Source organism: Sciurus vulgaris (assembly GCF_902686455.1).
Source record: "Sciurus vulgaris genome assembly, chromosome: 16".
Lineage (NCBI taxonomy): Eukaryota > Metazoa > Chordata > Mammalia > Rodentia > Sciuridae > Sciurus > Sciurus vulgaris.
In genome coordinates, this window is record NC_136477.1 from 46,111,177 (window position 1) to 46,129,633 (window position 18,457).

General features: G+C 44.8%; 2 protein-coding genes across 11 annotated transcripts in view; one reads left to right on the forward strand and one right to left on the reverse strand.

Annotated features, from left to right (window-relative positions):
• The window catches only part of TBC1D5 (TBC1 domain family member 5), a 578,936-nt gene that overhangs the window by 558,666 nt on the left and 1,813 nt on the right, over positions 1–18,457 (forward strand). For 8 of the 10 annotated variants that reach the window (XM_079115504.1, XM_079115505.1, XM_079115503.1 and 5 more), the window contains 3 exons: positions 4,411–4,490; positions 5,769–5,912; positions 16,516–16,788. In XM_079115504.1, coding sequence (XP_078971630.1) covers positions 4,411–4,490; positions 5,769–5,912; positions 16,516–16,788 — 497 coding nt within the window. Of the gene's footprint in view, positions 1–4,410; positions 4,491–5,768; positions 5,913–16,515; positions 18,345–18,457 lie in introns of those variants that run through there. The other 2 variants (XM_079115508.1, XM_079115501.1) reach the window with 1 other exon arrangement.
• LOC306646792 (uncharacterized protein) overlaps positions 12,018–18,457 on the reverse strand; it is a 45,120-nt gene continuing 38,680 nt past the window's right edge. The window contains exons 3-4 of the mRNA XM_079115510.1: positions 14,566–14,718; positions 12,018–12,757 (exon numbers count right to left, since the gene is read on the reverse strand). Of these exons, the coding sequence (XP_078971636.1) occupies positions 12,622–12,757; positions 14,566–14,718 (289 nt within the window). The 3' untranslated portion in view covers positions 12,018–12,621. The remainder of the gene's footprint in view (positions 12,758–14,565; positions 14,719–18,457) is intronic.

Here is an 18,457-nt window from a genome sequence, read left to right on the forward strand (position 1 = left end):
CATAGACTGAAACCATGAACCAAAATAAACTTTTCTTCCTCTATGTTGTTCTTGTCAGGTATTTTGGTCACAGTGATAAAGAGCTGACTGACATAGCCATCATGGTGCTCTTCTGTTTTTTCATACAGGTTCAACTTACTTGAAACAGTATGCTTGTTACTAGGAAGTTATATGTTAGTAGAATGTTTGTAAATGCTACCTTAAATTAATATATAGTGGAAATGACTAAGGAAAGGTTTTACATGATTAGTACTCTTCATAAAATAAAAATTCTTGTATTCAAAACATTAGCAGCCTCTATAAAGGGGCCCTTTTGTTTTAATTTGGATTTCTGTAACCTGGATTTCTTAAAGTAACCCTAGACAGCTTAGTTGATTCAAACAAAAGTTCATTCTTGAAACTAAATGAAGTTCTCATGTATATTTGGATTTTCAGGAAAGAAGACCCACTATACATAAGATCCTAAAGGGTGATCCTTAAATTCATCGAAAAAATAAGTCAAAAGAATTGTGAGGTGGGCTGGAGTTGAAGCTCAGTGGTAGTGTGCTCCCCTAGCACATGTGAGTGTGAGGCCCTGGGTTTGATCTTCAGCACCACATAAAAATAATATGTTATTGTGTCCACCTACAACTTAAAAAAAATTACACACACACACACACACACACACACACACACACATATATACATAAAAGAATTGTGGGGTGAGGGTTCACTGCTGATAAAACTAAGGCCCTGTACCCTTCTCCCTCTCTGGTGCACCCATTCTGCACTGGATCCTGGCCAGCTATATTGCACATCAGGACAGAGTCAGAATAATTCTTCCCTAGAACCTTCTGCCATCACCTTGCCATTGGACTTCTAGCCTCTAGAACTTGAGAACAAATATGTTTCTGTTGTTTTAAGCCTCCCAGTGTGAAGTACTTTATTACAGAAGCCTTAAGAAACTAATGCAGCAGCTAATAATATAAGCCTAAAAAAGTAAATAAACCAGGTTTCTTCTTGTGTTGTTGTTTGTTTGTTTACCCCTCAAGTAAAAGAAGGCCAGAGATTAGCAGTCCATTCAGGTGTGGCAGCACCATGAGTCGCCCTAGGACCCTCCTTAAACTGTGATCTTCAACCAAAGGCTTGCAAGGCAACTTAAGGAGCTCCTACCAGCATTTCTGGCAGGCAAAGTGAGTGGGGCAAAGTAAAGCCCGAAAGGCATGAGCTGAGTCAGTTCCCTGGAGCTTCTGGGAAAGCTCCCCTCCACCCTCCCCCAAGACTTCTCTACACTTCATTGGCCAGAGTTGTATCACGTGACCAACTCAGATGAAGGGCAGGTGCCCAGTGCTGCCTTTGTAAAATCATAAAATCATTTGTACTGGTGCAGAACAAATGGAGGGTGGAACTGGGCCAGCCCTCTGGCAACTCTACCACCTCTTCAGGTCTCCAGACTCAAGAGTCATTGCAGTAGGGAGGGTCTGGGCTCCCTGGCTGCTCATGCTCTTGCCAAGTGAGCTTTAGAACAAGGAGCACTCAGACCTGTCATGAAAGACGAGAGATTTCTATCATTCCATCTTCCCAACGTACCCCTGCAAGTGTCACCATCTCCAATCTTGAGTAAATGATTCATGGGAGGCTCACAGCAAAACAGAGCATTCAAGAGAGGCTGGCTAGGACTTCCTGATTCGTAGTCCCAGGCAATATGACCAGTATGGTCAGGCAGTTTAACCAGTATGATTTTAGAAGGTCTTGAGTAGATACTTCTGTGTTGAGATTGTAAATCTATGTAAACTCAGGTGTACAAAAATTTTGCTGTAAAGTTCCATTCTCACCAGTGGCAGTCCAAGGGCTTAAATTTGCCAATTTAAGACAATTCAGTCTTTTACAAGTTAGTCATTTCATCTGAGCCAGTGCCCACTGTTAATTTTTCTGTCTTCTCTCTGCCATGATAGTGCCAGGGTTCTGGGATGGATTCACTTGTTTCTTTGGTATTTGAGGAATAGCCTCTGAATGCCCATTAGGTCTTTGCTGGCCTCCCAGGGGAGCTCTGTTCCTGCATATTTTGGGGGTCTATAAAAGCAAAAGTAGTCTTTTCAATCTTCTAAAATGCCTACAGAACTGGTTCTTGTCAATTTTTTGCAGTTGGTTGCTGCTAATATCTTGTTGAGTGAATTGTTTTGTTTTTTATTGAGAAAGAACAATTCATTACAGGCTTTTAAGAAAACCAAAAACATTTGCTCTCTAATTTTATCTATTATTTCATTCCCATTCAACTTGCTTTCTTGAGGAGCAGGACTTTCTATTAGCCAAGAACTACAGTCAAGTTTCCCCAATAAATAAAAGCTGCTGTTTTCTGGAGTATGTAATTTATTTGTACTGAAGATTCTAGTAAATTTTCAGGCTGGAAACATGTTGATGGAATCAGCTTGCTTTGCCCCTTACTGGAAATACTTTTTGGAAATATTTAAATGAACAGTTTTTTTAAATGTTTCTATTAGTGCATTACAATTATTCATAATAGCGGGATTAATTGTGACATGTTCATATACACACATAATTTGTTCCAGTTCATTCCCTGGTACTTCCCCTTTCCCTCCACTTCTCCCTTTCCCTGCTCCCCTTCTTCTATTCTTCTGGTCTTTCTTCTATTTATGTTTTTTTTTTCCCTTGGCTAATTATAAAAATGGAATTCACTGTGGTATATTCATCCATGCATATAGCATAATTTAGTCTACTTTATGCCCCAGTTGATCCCCTTTCCCTCTTTTCTCCCCTCTTCCTTGATCCCCTATCTCTTCTCTACTGATCTCGCTTCTGTTTTCATGAGATTACCCCCACCAGTGTTTCTTTTTTTTCTTCTAACTTCCAAATGTGAGAGAAAACATTCAACCCTTGACTTTGAGTCTAGCTTACTTCACTTAGCATGATCTTCTTCAGTTACATCCATTTACCTGCAAAGAACATAATTTCAGAGTAACAGCATTTTGAAATGCATGTTCCAAGAGTGTTCATTCACTCGTTCATTCAGTGAATTATTCTTGTATACCTGTAATGCCTCAGGCATCATTTCAAGGGCTGGAAACAGCCCTGAGCAAGCATGTCTTGGAAGTTCTGTCCTGTTGGGGAAGATGGACAACAAATAAGGCAGTATATACATGCGATGATGCCAGAAAGGACTAAAATAGTTGGGGTGGCAGAGCTAGACCGGGACTTGGGTGTGGCTTTGGTTTGAAGGACAGGAGGGCTGCTCTTTGGAGACAGTGCTGGAACAGGGGGTTGAACCATGAGAGGGGGCTGGTCTGCATAGATTTGGAGGCAGAATCTCCAGTACAAGTGTGCTGGCTCTGCCTCTGGGCACTGAGCCAGTGAGGGTGATATCTCTGGTGGCTGTAGGGATGGGCATGGACTCTAGGAGTTTCAAGTAGAGAGTGGGACAGTGTTGTTGAATAAGAGTATTTCATGTGATGCATTATAACTGGGGTGGTTTTTTAAGGCCACAGAAAATACAAAGGCAGTATGAATGTAAATCTTGGTGTAGTGATTTTCAAATTGGTGTCCCTGTGGTTCTCTTTATTAAACTGTTTTAATCGTGCCTTCCAGCCCCCACCACATTCTCCTATGCATTCCTAGGAGAGGGGCCTTTCACTCATCCGACTGAGCTCCCCTGAGAATCCCAGCTCATAGGCTCCTGGAAGGGCTGTGTGCATCCTGTAGACATGTTCAGGGCCAGGACCACCGCACAGGCCATGTATCTGTGGGTAATCGGGCATGGTGCTGAGTCTGAGGATCAGAAGCTGGCTGGGTAGGTCCTTCAGGTCAGGTCTAGGGGAGTGTCTCCACGTGGCCCTGAGCCTCCTAGGGGATAAAGAATGAGCTCCTGTGAAGATGCTGGGTGGAGGCCTGCCGGCTGTAAGCATCGCCGCCCAAGCACACCCCTAGTGCCATGAGTTTGTCTTCCTACTTTTACTATTACATTGAAGTGCCAACATGATTAATAAATCCTTAGAGGCAATTTATTAATTTCAGTCACGTGGGAATAACTGATCTTTAGAGAGAGCAGTAACACCATGAACTCTGGCAGCATAGGAAACGAGCTAAAAAGCTTCCTCCTGGAGCCTGGATGAATGCTTCAGGCTGCTGGCCATGTTGTACATCAAGAAATGCCCTGGACTTTTTGGAAGTAAAGATACAGCTGTCAGTATCAGAGCACAGTAATGGAAAATTGGCAGGAAGGTCCATGCCAGGCTGTGCACACAGGCCCAGTGCTGTCCTCTCTGCTCCCCACCTAACAGCATGCAGAGCATCCTTGGTGGGAACAGTTGCTCTAAAATTTGGCATGAAAACTCCCAGGCTTGTCTAAAGTTACGGGTAGCAATATGTAAGTCATACTCAAAGCATTAGTCATAAAATGTCATCTTCTATTTTCAGTAAATATTCAAGATGTGATATTACAAGAAAATTTGGAAAAAGAAGATCAAATTCTGGTTTCCCTGGCAGGATTAAAACAGGTATGTGCACTGCTCTGATACTGTATCACACAGGCCACCCATTTGGCGCTTGCTCTGGGGAGGGCACCTTAGAGCATGGAATGACATGCTATTTGAGCCAGTGTCCCCCTGCCCCTGATACCCACCCCTTGCTCCTTCTAGTGATTATGTCTGACAAGCTGGCAGCCCAGATGGGTTTTCCATCTCCCATACTTCCCCTCCCTGTTTTCTCCTCACTAGAGCTGGTCCAGCACCACGTTTACGTCATTCACCCACAAACACGGGACTGACTGTGGAGCACAGGTCATAATCACTACCTACTGTGGTCTCAGACCCTCAACAGCCAAATTCACCCAGCCCTTACAGGTCAAGAGGGACATAAGTGTCAGTAAGAAGGAGAACCTGCTCCCAGTGTCTGCTGTAACAGCCCCAGCTGGGGAGCCACTTTGGTAGTAAGATGGTCCACTGGAGCTAGGTGTGCAGGCAAATGGTGCTTCCTGCTTTGAGATAACTGTCAAGGATGTGACATACATGATACACATGTTCAACCCTGTGAGAATCTGGCTATTAACACCCTGAAATTTTCCTAGGTCATTGCTAAGTTTAAAGGTTGATGAAGTTGGATTTTTCCCCTCTATTTCTTTTAGTAAAATAATATATATGCTACAGTAATCATCCTTATCCTCCAGGGACAATACTGTGATCACCAGGGGATGCCTGAAACCACAGATAGTGCTGAAACTTACATATATTTTTTTCCTATAGCTGCATACCTAGAAGAGATTTAATTTAAAAATTAGGCCTTGTAAAAGATATAACAATAAATAAAATAGGATAAGTTATGCTATAATCCCAATTATTTGAAAGTGGTCTCAAAATATATTTTATTTGCCCTTCTGTGTGAGAAGATACAGCATGTGCATGAGGAGATGAATGAATAGGCATGCTGGAGTCAAGTTTGACCCCTGTGTAAGGATGACTTGAATACAAGTGCTGTGATACCACGACAGCTGATGTGATAGCACAGTCACATGGATGTGCTGCACAGATGACTTACATCCTAGGTTGTGTGAAGGGACAGCAAGAGACTTCATCACACTGCTCAGAACAGTTAACACTGTTTATTTTTCTAGAATTTTCCCTTTAATATTTTTGGAGTCAGCTGACCACAGGTAACTGAAGTCACAGATAAGGGAGAACTTCTTTATAAAAAGGTCAATGACAAAGTCTAAACATAGGAGATGTAGCCAGCATTCTAAATACAAACTCATTCATCTTTATTTTGTTCTTTGAAAATAGATCAAAGACATTCTAAAAGGTTCCCTGCGTTTCAACCAGAGCCAACTGGAAGCTGAAGAGAATGAGCAGATTACCATTGCAGATGACCACTACTGCTCCAGCGGCCAGGGCCAGGGCAACCAAGTTCTTGGATCCACCAAGCAGGTACAATGCTGTTACATTTCCTCAATGGGAGCCCATCTACATAAGTCCTTCACAGTTATGAATAAGAAAAACCTACCAGAATATTTCAGATCACCATGTGTGAAGTTCAACTGAAATAACACAAGTAGTCTGAGCCAGGGATGCTGTGTACTGTTGTGCAGGTTGTACACTTCTGTGCTGGAGGCGGTGCCACTAACAGTGGTAATGACAAACTAGAGTTGCGCAGCAAGAACCTAAGCCTCTTGCCACTCTCATTCTGTGAGATTAGAAGCCAGCTATCTTAGTTGCCCCCATTCTCTTAGCATAGGAAGTATTATCCCTGCTTTCACTTGGCTAGAACTTTTTCTGCCAAAACTACTATGTCTTCATGAGGAAGAACTTCATTAAGTTAGGTGTCAGCAAACTTTTAGGATTTTCAGGCTACATAATCTATTTAACAACCCTTTAAAAATGCATTCCGTGGATGAGACCAGACTTGATCGTAGTTTGCTGCTCTCCAGTATTGTGTAGATTTGTTCAAACACAGAGTCAAAGAATTTTCCAGCTAGCAGGGATCTTAGCACTTCCTTGCCTGCTTCATCCCGCTGCCTCCTACCTCCTCCTGGCAATGAGAAGGCCCCCAGCTCACCAGGCATTGTTTTCAGATCCCTGCCCACATCAGTCAGTTTAACTCGCTGCCCTGCTGTGCTTTATTTCCTACCTATATCTGAAATAACAGCTTATAAAGCTTATCTTGAATGTAAGCAGAAGACTTATCTAAAACTAACATCCAGATCTTATAATTTGTGTTTTTGAAAATATTTCAGTGGGGATTTTTGTTTTAAGGAGATTCCTTAAGACAGAATTCTGCATACCCTCCTTATAAAAGCTGTTTGTCTTAGCTACTTAGATGCAACACTGCAGGTTTAAATTTGATTAGTTCTTCCAATTTCTCCTTCCCTGCACAGCTGTTTTACTTTTCAAGTAATCATTGCACATAGACCCACCATTTTTAATGGGAAGTTTGGGGATTTTTTTGAGACAGTTCTCAATAAAGTAGCTGTGATTATAGGTGTGTACCACCATGCCAAGCTTATTTAACATAATTTTTAGGTGAAGTATAAAGTACTGCAAACCAAAAACACCATTTAGAAATGCTAATGAATTTACTAAATTTAAATTTTAAATATCCTTATTATATTAAACCAGGCATGGTCATTCCCAGTTCTGGTATTTATAAGGATCTGTAATGAACACAACCTTGCCCCTTGGTGAATGGAGCCCAAAAGCATAAATAGGAGATAAGGAGACTCCTTATCTCCTATTTATGCACGGGCTCTCCTGACAAAGAAAGCAAGGGAATTTTATTGGGGAGACTTATGTGTATTCATACCAGAGAGACTTGTAGAGTGGGCACATGCCTGTGCAATTAGGGATCATACTTCTTCATACCGTCCCTGTCTAAATAGCTGGCAGGCACCCCTCCAGGGCTAAGAATTTAGCATTATAAGGAACTATAAGGAACTATAAGGAACGAAGTTTACTCTGGTTACTTATCCGAGGGGATAGACTGTGTTGGCTGGTTTAAACCAGTTCCTTGTGGCCTTCTCTAGAAAGCCTTACTGAGACACTGCACACACTCTCTGAAGGGGTGTTAGCAGTCGTGTCGTCATTGGACTCCCCTGCGAGCACAGGCGCTGGACCTTAACAGAACCCCCTGCCCCCATGCCTTTTATTCCTTGTTCATGAAAGGTTTAAAGATGGAGATCATTCTGTGGAACTCCTTCCTACTGAGTGGGGGACACCATATCCTCCTGAGTTAGATGAGTGAAACTCTCTTGCTGCCAAAAGCAAGGAAGTACCTGAAGAGGTAAAACCATAGCTCAGGTGTCCTTGTGGTTGTCTTACTGCAACATTTTGAAGCATATCTAACATAAATCATAAGATGGGTGAAACAGACATTCCTAATTTGATAAGCCCAGAAAATATAGACTTGATACCCTGCGGGATTCAGGAAAGCAGTTCTGAGAACCAGTCATTTATTTCTCGTGTTTCTGGAGATATTTGTTGAAGCCAGGATGCCTGCTGCCAAATGTTCTCAAGGTAAGTCTCAACATCAGAAGTGTTACTATATGCACAACAGCATGTATTCATGCTAGTACAAACCCCTCCTTGCTCAGATATGGTTTAAAGCAATCTGGTTACCAAGCACTACCTTAGCTAAGGATTCTGTTCCTCTTTGCTATGTGGAGATGGCCCAGACGTCATCATTAGCTGTACTTCCCTGGGTGTTAATCATAAGTTTGTGGGCTCCTGCCTCCACCAAGGCAAGAATAATCTACTGAATGTATACAGAATCCATCTTCCTGGTTGTGTTAGCTTTCAGTACCTGAGAGGAGGAAAGATTTGTTTTGGCTCATAGTTTCAATCCTTGGTGTAGAAAAACTGCTCACCTGCCAGGAATAAGAGAAAGGAAGGCGACATGTCTGAGGACTGACTCCTTTCAACTAGGTGTCACCTCCTAGAGAACTGTTCTACTGCTGAGTACTAGAATTGGTGAATGGAAAGAAGCATGACCAGACATCCTAGCAGAGAACTTGCCCCTGTTCTCCAGCCCTCCAGCCATGTATATGCTCATGGGGCTCCATCAGAGCCCCCACAAACAAGCAGAAATCCTGTCAGCACATGGGATTCCCAATCAATTATTTAATCTGAGCTCTGAGTCCCAGGGGCAAGGTCTTCAGAATTGGCTTAACCCAGGGTTTTGTAACTGGTGGCAGTGGCCTTTGAGCTTTTGGTCAGTGTTCTATTTGTTAAGAGCCAAGGTAAGAGTCTGGAGTTACTCAACAAACCTCTAGAGATTTATCATAGGAGATGTGTAGACTCTGAGTGACTCTGAGTACTCCAAATATTGAGTCTCAGGTAGGCCATACAAAGGGAAAGGTTGCTGTAACCTCCTTGGCAGACTCAATCCAGTTAGTGCCAGGAAGCTGAGCCTCATAATTATGTTGGTTTTCCCTTGTAGAGAATCTAACTGAGCTGTTATTGGGAAATATTTTAAATACTTCATTGACTATAGCAGTATTGATGTACTCAGGACAATTTATAACGTCAGGGTATATGGCAAAACTCAAGCTTCTCTATGGAGAAGTTAAAACCAAGGAGAGGGTATGTGGAGTTTTGGTGATTATCCTTACTTGGTATATTACTTTAGTGGTATATTACATAGTAAAGAACCATATAAAAGTTGGCCACAGGTAAAAATCAAAGAATCAAGGTTATCAAGAGGATTTCGGATGACATATCCAAGAGTCCATTAAATTCCTGCCTTATTCAGTGTTTGGGAGAGCATAGTTCTTTCCACGTGAACACTAGGTCAGAAAAACAAATATCAGTTTCCTGGGGTATGACAAAATGTAGCCAAGAATAGACGATTGTGTCAATAACATGAGTGAAATCATGTATAGTCTAAGCTGCTTATCTTCAGGATAGTATCTGCCTAACTATTATAGAAGACAAACTCTCCAACAAAAAAGTAAGGTACAAAGGCCAATTATTGCTTAGCTATATTTGTTTGGTCTTCATTTCCAGGTGGGTCCCAGTCTGTACGAAGGGCATTTCCAGACTTATCCAGCTCTTCCAGCTCCAGGACCCTCTTTCCTCTGGTGTGATGAATCCAGGAGTTAGACCTTACAATTTAAGAGTGAATAGTCAGTAAGATTAACACCCAGTAGAAGTTGGGTTCAGTGGGTCTTTAGGGGATCCTGACTTATGCCCAGCCCCCTAACTCATAGGGATGTAATTGTTTATAAGAGAGGAAGACTTGGGATTATTCATCTTTGAAGGGTAACCGTCATCTACCTTAGGTAAGTTGTATCTTATTGCCAAGTCAGGTTCCATATTGGTATATTTCAGAACCAGTGCCTCCGGGAAAGGACTTCCATTCCACATCTGAAAGAGGCTGAACTTGAGCTTCCCTTTGGGAGTAGCTTCAGTGTAGGTCAGAGCAACAGCTAGGAACTTTACAGGTTTTCTTGAGCTTTTTTTGACCTAGATAATCTTGAGCTTGCAGTTGGCCCTTTCCATGTTGCCATATGACCAAAGTGTCCATTGTATTCCAAGCATCTTGGAAACACCAGCACTACTTTGAAGCAAAGTAAGCCCATTGTCACATTTGGATAGATTTCCCTTAGAGTCATTTTATAACTTCTCCTGTTTTTTCCATTCAGCAGGGGCAGGGCTTCTATCTACCTGGTAAAAGTATGCATAAAAACTAAAGTATACCTCATGCCTTCTGGGGCAGCTGGCATTGCCAGTCCTCTCTGGGCAGCATCTTAGCCAATGGGGTACAGGAGGCCTTGTTTGAATGTAGTTTTTTGGTAATATACACAGTGTTCTCATTTTACTCATGATCTCCTTTAAGTCTGGGGTCCTTATTACTTCAGGAAGCCAGTTGTATAATCACCTAGACCACCTTTTTTAGCGACCTTATTTGTCTGTCATCCACCCCCTAAGACAGGAGACATTTGGAAGCCTGTCTCCTCTGTGTAGGAGGGAGGACTCGAAGGCAGCTGCAAGGTCTCTAGACAAGCTGCACATTCAGCCACAGCAGCAGCTGTGTGGTTTCCTTTTCTTATTGCTAGGCCTCTCCTCAAATGTCCTCTGCCATATATCACAGCTACCTTCTTAGGGTTGTTTACTGCCTGAAGCAGTCTGAGTCTCCCCCATCCACAGTGAAGCGTTGGCATTGAGGAGGCCTCCGCCTTGTGAGATCGCCCCATTAGCCATGGATCACTGAGAAGGCAGAGCTGGACTGTGTACCTAATCTCAGTGCCTGAGTGAGGGCTGTTACTTTAGCCTTGTGCCTCAGTGGTCTCGTGGAGAGAGCACGGCATGTCTAGACTGACACTAACCATTAACCTCAAAGCTGCTCAAGTGCACCTGGTCTATCATTTCCCAGCAGTCACGCGCTAACGGTTCTTATAATACAGGCAGCAGAGTGGCTGGGGTTAAATGCCTGGCAAGGTTTTAGAGTCATGGTGGGGAGTCTACCAACAGAGCAAGTGACCACTGTCAGCCAGTGACGGCCTTTGATTCCCTAACAGATGCCAACGACTGCCCTTAAGCATGGTGGATGTTCCTGAGACACAGTATCCAGTAGTTTTGATCACCGATTTCTTAGGGGATCCAGCATCTGAGTTAATACATCCAAGTGGGAATCTCAAGCACGTATCAAATGGCTCGTTTGCATCTGGCAAAACAGACAGTCATCAGCATTTCCTTGATTACACTGTCTCTCATTCAGAGAACTCAGTCTCTTGTCCCTGTAGTTTGTCATACAGGAGCTCTGTAATTAACTCAAAGTTGAGAATCCAAATAGGGCAGAAGCCTGCCATGCCTGAGAATTTCCATAGCAGTTTCTGTGGTTTTGGAGGAACTAACTGGCAGATGGCCAGTTTCCTTCCTTGGAGAAGCCTATGTTGTCCTTGAGGTAATCTGTAGTCCTTTCTAGCTAAGAAATTTCAAGCCTTTACTGTCTTTATCTGAAGCCTTCTTAGATGGGCTTACAATTAGTCTCCACACTTAGTTCCCTTGAGTCCCTGTTCAAGATTTTCCCCAAAATGGTGGGGAACTTTGGAATCACTGTTGGGCAGTACTATTTTGATGTCTGAGGGTCCCCTCATGTGCAGGCAGACAACTCCTGGGACCCAGAGACCAGCAGGATACAAATGAAAATGTCCTTTAAATCTAGAACTGTGTCATACTTACAGACCTGAGAACATTAGCTAATAAGATAGAGGGATTGGGAACTACAGGGTACATGTCTCGCACAGCTTCACCAATTACTTGTCAGTCCTGTCCTTGGTTTTTTTAATCCGCAGGATGGGAAAAAGAGAGGGCAACCTGCAGGCTTATATTAAATCCTGCTTAACAAGAAGACCATCACCAAATTCAGCCCCTTGACCTTGCCCCTCCAGTACTAAGAATGACAACAATCTTTAAAGAAGAGGGACTGGGGTTGTGGCTCAGTGGTAGAGCACTTGCCTGCCTTGTGAGGCACTGGGTTCAATCCTCAGCACCACATATATATAAATAAAATAAAGGTCCATTGACAACTAAAACTTTTTTTAAAAAAAGAAGAAAATTCTTCCTGGGAAGTCGAAGTACAGGCTTGATTCCCGCCATGGCCTTAGGTTCCAGAAGAGGTAGTTTTACTCAAGGCCAGCTGTTGGTTTAAGATGACCTTTACAGGTTTGGCACGGATAGTTTATCCCACTCATCCTTGTACCCAGACCGAGGTTTGACAAGTCAGGACATTTTCAGGGACAGTTTGGGTACTGTTGGTGTTTACAAAGCAGCGCTGTGAGCTCAATGCCACAACCCTTAGGGACCTGTATTTCCATCCTGTACTGCTGATGATGAAGCACTGCCCTCACTTTGGTTAAGAATCCTCTTCCTCAAAGGGGAATGGGGCCCTAGCACGCAGGAATGAGTGCTTTAAAGCCTTTCAACCCGCCTCCCAGGTCAGAGGCTCAAGAAACCCTTTGCTTACCCCACTTCCACATCCGATGCCCCTTCTATGGGCACTTTTTGTGGCTATCGTATCCAGTGAAGGGAGCCAAATAAGGAGCTCTCTGACTTCATCAGTCTTCATCTTCTGGGAGGGGAAGTAATAGCAGTTGGGTTTGTCCTCAACCCTCTCCCAATATCCCTATTGGCAAAACTCACACTACTTAAGTCCCAGCTTTGCTGTGGCCAACGTGTCCCATGGTGGCTTCTTTCTTCCTTCAGGGTTACCTGGAGGGCAACTGTCAATAGGGCAGCCTGTTTCTTCCTCTTCTTCAGCCTCATCTGTTGGTGAAAACCTTAAAGGCAATATTCACAAGTTCAGGAGTGTTAGTTTCTGGACTCATAGTCAATTTTTGGAGTTTTCTCCAGACATCAGGGATACTCTGAGATATGAAGTAGGTTCCTGGCACGTTCTGGCTACTGTCTCCCCTCAGGAATCCATGGGATGTTTCTCTGAAGACATTCTTTCAACCCTCTGCATGAAAGCCAAAGGGTTTTCATCTGGCCTCTGCTGAATTTCCCTCAGTTTGCTCCAGTTAACTGGGAGTTGGCCAGTTTCTGGCATCCCTTTGAGGAGCATCTAATGCTCAACTCTGACTTGCCCATTCAGGAAGGGCTCCTGGGACTGGTTGTCCAGCAAGTAGCTGAACCTGGTTGTCAGACTCCCTAGCTTGCTACTTGATGGCTTGCTTTCTTGCCTCTGCTAGCACAATTTTTCTTCTCCAGTCAGCTTTTACAACCTGTAACAATGTGGGTGGATATTAAAAGTTTCCCTTTTAAGAGTGACAAACCTTCCTGGGTCAGCCTCAGACTTGACCATGTGCTTTCCAGTTGTAAAGTCTAGTGCTGAAAGGCACACGTACTAAGTTAGATTTCTGTCTCCATCGGGAACCAATCAGTGGCCCCGTGTCTCATGGTGCTGTCAGGAAGAGGAGGGTTTGGAGGTTTGGGGATGAGCTAGGTGCAGAGGCCCTGGAAGAAGCCTCCAAAGAAAGGGGCTGAGGCTCAGGAGTGTAGAGAAGAGGCTGATCCACCTGCACATCCCTTTCCCGGATCAGGGAAAGGCTCTGGCAGAGCTTTACCTGGGTAGAGCATCCTCCAGAGGACTGCTCTTAGTCAAAGAAGACTGGTTACTTTAATTTTCTTTTGGAATCCCTGATTCTGAACATAGGGAACTTCATACCAGTTCCTCTCCTCTTACAAATCTAGTTGCAAAACAGTATTACAATTTAGGGACCCATCCTCAGACCATTTCACCTGGCCCCCCAGATTGTACTGTGACCAAAGACTATGTTTCTTAGTTATTTTCAAATAGCCTTCATCTACCAGTGATGGAAACACCCCCGTGGGCTCTCCTCAGTGTGGACACCTAGTCACCCTTAGCTACTTAGGGCTGGCAGAAATGGTTGGTCTGAATGCACATCCCACAACTCTTTACCTGAAATAATTTTTTAACTTGGTCCACTGTCAAAGGATTTCAGAACGTTGAAACTGTAAAATTATAAAACTGGGGGCAGGTGTTTCAGAATATCAAAAAGCCACACCTCCCTCTGGATTTGGTTTTCTGCCTTGCTGTAGATCTGCCAAGGATTCTGCACTGAGGCTTTCTGTAGTCAGGCATCCCCTACCAGCCTCCCCTTCGGCCAGGTCAGAGTTCTAACTGACCTTCGTGTGAGCTTTCCTGACTAAGGGCCTCTTCAACTCTATTACCACAAATTTGTTAGTCAACTCGAGAGTCTGGCACTACTGACCAAGCAGGGGGAAACTTCCAAACAAAATATTCAGAGCTGCCGAGTCTGCCAGGAAGGCAGCAGGTACAACAGGAGATCAGAGTAAAGAAAGGCTTCTCACTCACCTGGAAAGGAGTGCACTGGGCAGATCCCAGAGCAGTGGCTCTCCAGACAAAGGAAGCAGGGGATCCGACCCGCTCCTGGAGGGTCTGTTCTTCACACCAGTGTAAGGCAGAACTTTGTGGGATTTGTTAGCTTTACTGGTATTTGACAGGTTGAAAATCTTTTCCAATTATACAGTACCTACCTGTGTAGCATGAAAAGAGGACTGATCTAGAAATTTACAAAACTTCTGTAAATTATATAAATGGTACCTGGTATAGTTAAGACTGCTATGGAAAGTCATGAGGAATCCTCTTTGTGTCTGGATAAAAAACTGGAGGTAATGCAGAAGAGTGGAGGCCTTTAAGTTGCTGTGTGATGTTGACCAAGTGACCAGGGCCCCTCTCTGGGGCTCCTTTCTTGATCTGTAATATTGAGGGGGATAATAAAAGCACACAATTAAATGTGTAGGGATCACCAGGCCCTGTCAGCTGTAACTTGCATTGTCTAAGCCACTCTGTGACTCTGTGATCCTTATCTGGGACCTGGGGGGAAACAGGGCAGATAATTAGAATAATGGGAAGAACCATATTTATACAGACTTCTAGTCACAGACTTTGGAAAATGTCCCCGTCTTCAGAGCCTTTCCAGTGTCTCCACTCTAGGTGATCATGCTACCCTGTAGTAGCAGTACTACTCGAAAAATAGGCTCTACCAAATAGCATTCCAGCTAGAAACCCGTGTTGTAAGAATCCAAGGTTCTCGTGATATGCAGTGCAAGACACCAGGCATACAAACAGTGGGTCCACCTGGGGGCGTAGGAAGCAGCCTCGTGCCGACTCCCAGGGCCTTGGGTGCTTAGAGCAAGGTGTGTACAGGAGGAGCGCCATTCCCAGGGCAACACACTCTCACCAGTGCCCCAGATGCAGGACAGTAATGAGGATGAGATTTGATGTCCTTCCTGCCAACTCAGGAAAAAGACAGTCCTCTATCAAACTATCAATGAGTGCCATTTCCAATCATGTCCCCTTCTCCCAGAGTGCCATGTGTTGTTTGTCTTCATCTTTGTAGGGATAGATGTGTTTGCAGATTTTCAGCAGCTTGAGAATTAGAGGTGGGGAGCCGCAGGGCCTGCTGTGATCCTAAGGCAACTTGCTCATGCTCTTCAGCTGACTGTTGCACACAGCAATGGGTGTCAGAGGGGGGCAGCCCCTGACTCGTTATCCAGCCACTCGCCCCTACATTGCTGAGGAAGACATGAGATTTGGATAGGGGCCTTGACAGCAAGTGCTGCCAACTCCCTCTCCAGGCTCTGCACAGCCCAGGGATGGCCCCAGGGGCACCTCCAGCCAAGGGGCTCCATGTATCTCTTAAGCCTTCAGAACGTGCACTAGTTCTACCCATGCTGTCGGAGAGTAGGCAGGCATGGGTACTGGGTCAGTGTATGTCACCCTGGACAAGGTGCTTTTTCCGCCAGCAGCCATTGGACAACCTTGGTCAAATTATAGCTTTGTTAACCCAAAACCTTTCTCTGTGTTCATGGATGTTAAGAAAAAAAAAAAATCATAAGCCACTTATAATTGCTTAAGAAGGAAGGAAGATAATTAGAGGCTAAAGTGATTCTCTCTACCTTTGGCCTTACACCTGGCACTTGCTTGCCATTCTTGGTTTTCCCATTGCTAGAACCTCCCAGTTACCACCATTGCCCCAGGAGACGCTCACATGCGTACATACTGAGGAACATATGAGGAGAGAAGCAGCGCACCGTAGTCAAGCCACTCCAGATGTGGAAGCTCCCGCGAGGGAGCAGTCTTATTAGGTTCACATCTGCACAAACATCACCTTGCTTTACTGTGACCCCACACTTGGAGGGAGACAGGATCCTTCTCACCACTTCACAGATGAGATCATTGAAGCTTAGGGAGGATGAGGGATTTGTACTTGGATCCCACATGAGACAGTAGGGCTGCCCTTGAGCCCAGGCATCCCGTCAGGGAAGAAGTTGGCTTTTTTACCTTGGAAAGCCAGCATTCTGCTTCAGGGGGCTGTGCAGCATGCTCAGGACCCTGCAACACTGCTGAGCGCCAGGGCCTGAGAGCAGAGAACCAGGCAAAACCTGGGGCAAGGCAGCCTGGCTTTCCACAGAGGCCTCACAGACCACAGGCCCTCTGCCCTGTTCTTTCCTGGTTTTTCTCTTCATCTACCTGTTCTCCATTTCACAGGCTTCTGCAGAAGCTCCTGGGCTCCCAGACAGAGGGGGCTCTGATGACTTCATCCTGGTTTCAAAAGAAGATGAAGGGGGCAGTGCCAAGGGGCACTTCCCGGGTCAGGCTCAGCCTCTTCGCACCCTCAAAAGTTCCTCGGGGAAAAGCCGGACCCTGGCCTGCTCTCCCTTGGTGTTCTCAGATCCCCTGATGGGTCCCGCCTCAGCATCTTCCAGCAACCCCAGCTCCAGCCCTGATGACGACAGCAGCAAGGACTCCGGCTTCACCATTGTGAGCCCCCTGGACATCTGACATAGGCATCTCCCCCCTCGGAGGCCTCCCCAAGGAGACCCCTCTAAAGCCATGCTTCTTCCCTGGCATGCATTTGGCATTGGTACAGCCCGTTGGAACCCTTTAGAAGAAGCAAACACAACCACAGCACACAAACCAGTGCTCACCAAAATGCAGACAGGACTTTCTGGGCCCTTACCTGACCCACCCCATCCTTGCGAGATTAAGTACCTGGAACCACACTCTCAGAAAAGACCAAGTCAGTCAGAACCACTTTTCCCATCTCCTCCTCCCCAGCTAAGAGGGTCTGACAATGCCAGCAGTTACCTTGAGGAGGAGGAGGAGGAGTTGGACATCTTTCCTTCCTCAAAGTGTCAGCCACAGGGAAAGTGGTTGCTATCCAGAGAGCTAACTTTGTGGAAATCTGTCTCATATAATTTAGTTCGTACCTTGGAAAGCCATATAGCAGAGCCAAGTGCAATAGAATGAACTAGAACAAGGGATTCCAGGATGTGGAAAACCCCATTACTCAATTACTGACCTCTCAAAGTTATGATTTTTAGAAATTGGGTCTAAACTTAGGAGTCATTTTGAGGTATGGTATGGTTTTAGATGCTTTCGATTTGTTGAAGACATTTATAATCCTCAGGCTAAATAGAGGTCGGCCTTATCACGGTTCCTCAAACAACTGTATTTCACTTTTTAGAATGTTTTATCAAAAGCAAGGTCACTTTAAGCTATCTTTACTATACTGACTTCACACGTTGCAAGGATATTAATATCTTTGAATTTAAAAAAGTGACCCTGACTTAAGGGATATACATCTTTCAGACAATGCCTGGTGAAGTTTCTATGGTTTCAGAGCTATGTTGAACTAAGAAGTACAGGGGAAGAGCCTTGTTCATTCCCATCTAGAGTCAGAACCCCTCAGTGGCCTTAAGGAAGCAGTGACAGGGAATTGGACCTGGAATCCTTTCTGTAGGGAGCAGGGCTTCCTAGAGAACATTCCAGGCACTGGGAGGACACGGGGTTTCAACTCATCCCCTGGCAGCCAGGAACCACAGGGCCTGTGCTCAGCTGTGAACTCCCACGGTCCTGGGCACCACGGCCCTCAGTTGGCAGCTTAGAAAGCCATCATGGACACACAGCGTCACCTAAGCTGTTTCACTTTGTAAACAAGAAAGGCCCAGGAAGGACACTTCTCCCCTGCACCTGAGCAGGCATTTTGCCAGGGACAAGTAGGGACTGCAGGTGGACACAGGGCCCTTCTTCTTCCGTCAGTGAAGAGCAGCCCTTGCAGGGAGGCCTTGCTCTCCAGGCTTCTCCTCAGCAGATGGCACGGGCAGTGGCAGCCTTCGTGGTAACTTTAAATGAAAAGCTAAGTCTGAAGGAAGACACTGTTTATGTCCCTCCCACTGCTAACCATATATTTCTCTAAGACAAATGTGATAATGACATGATTTCCCACTCGATCTCTAAGAAAATGGTGATGACTCTCGAGTCAGGCACTGCAGAGGAGGTTCTAATTAGCTCTACAGTTTGTTCTTAAATTCTAAGAAATCCCCTCTCACCAGCATGTGAGGTGAATAACTGGTTTTGCCAGATGGCAGGGTGTCTGGCCTTCCATCACGGGGCAGCTGCTCAGCAGTTGCACTCATTAGCTCTCTGG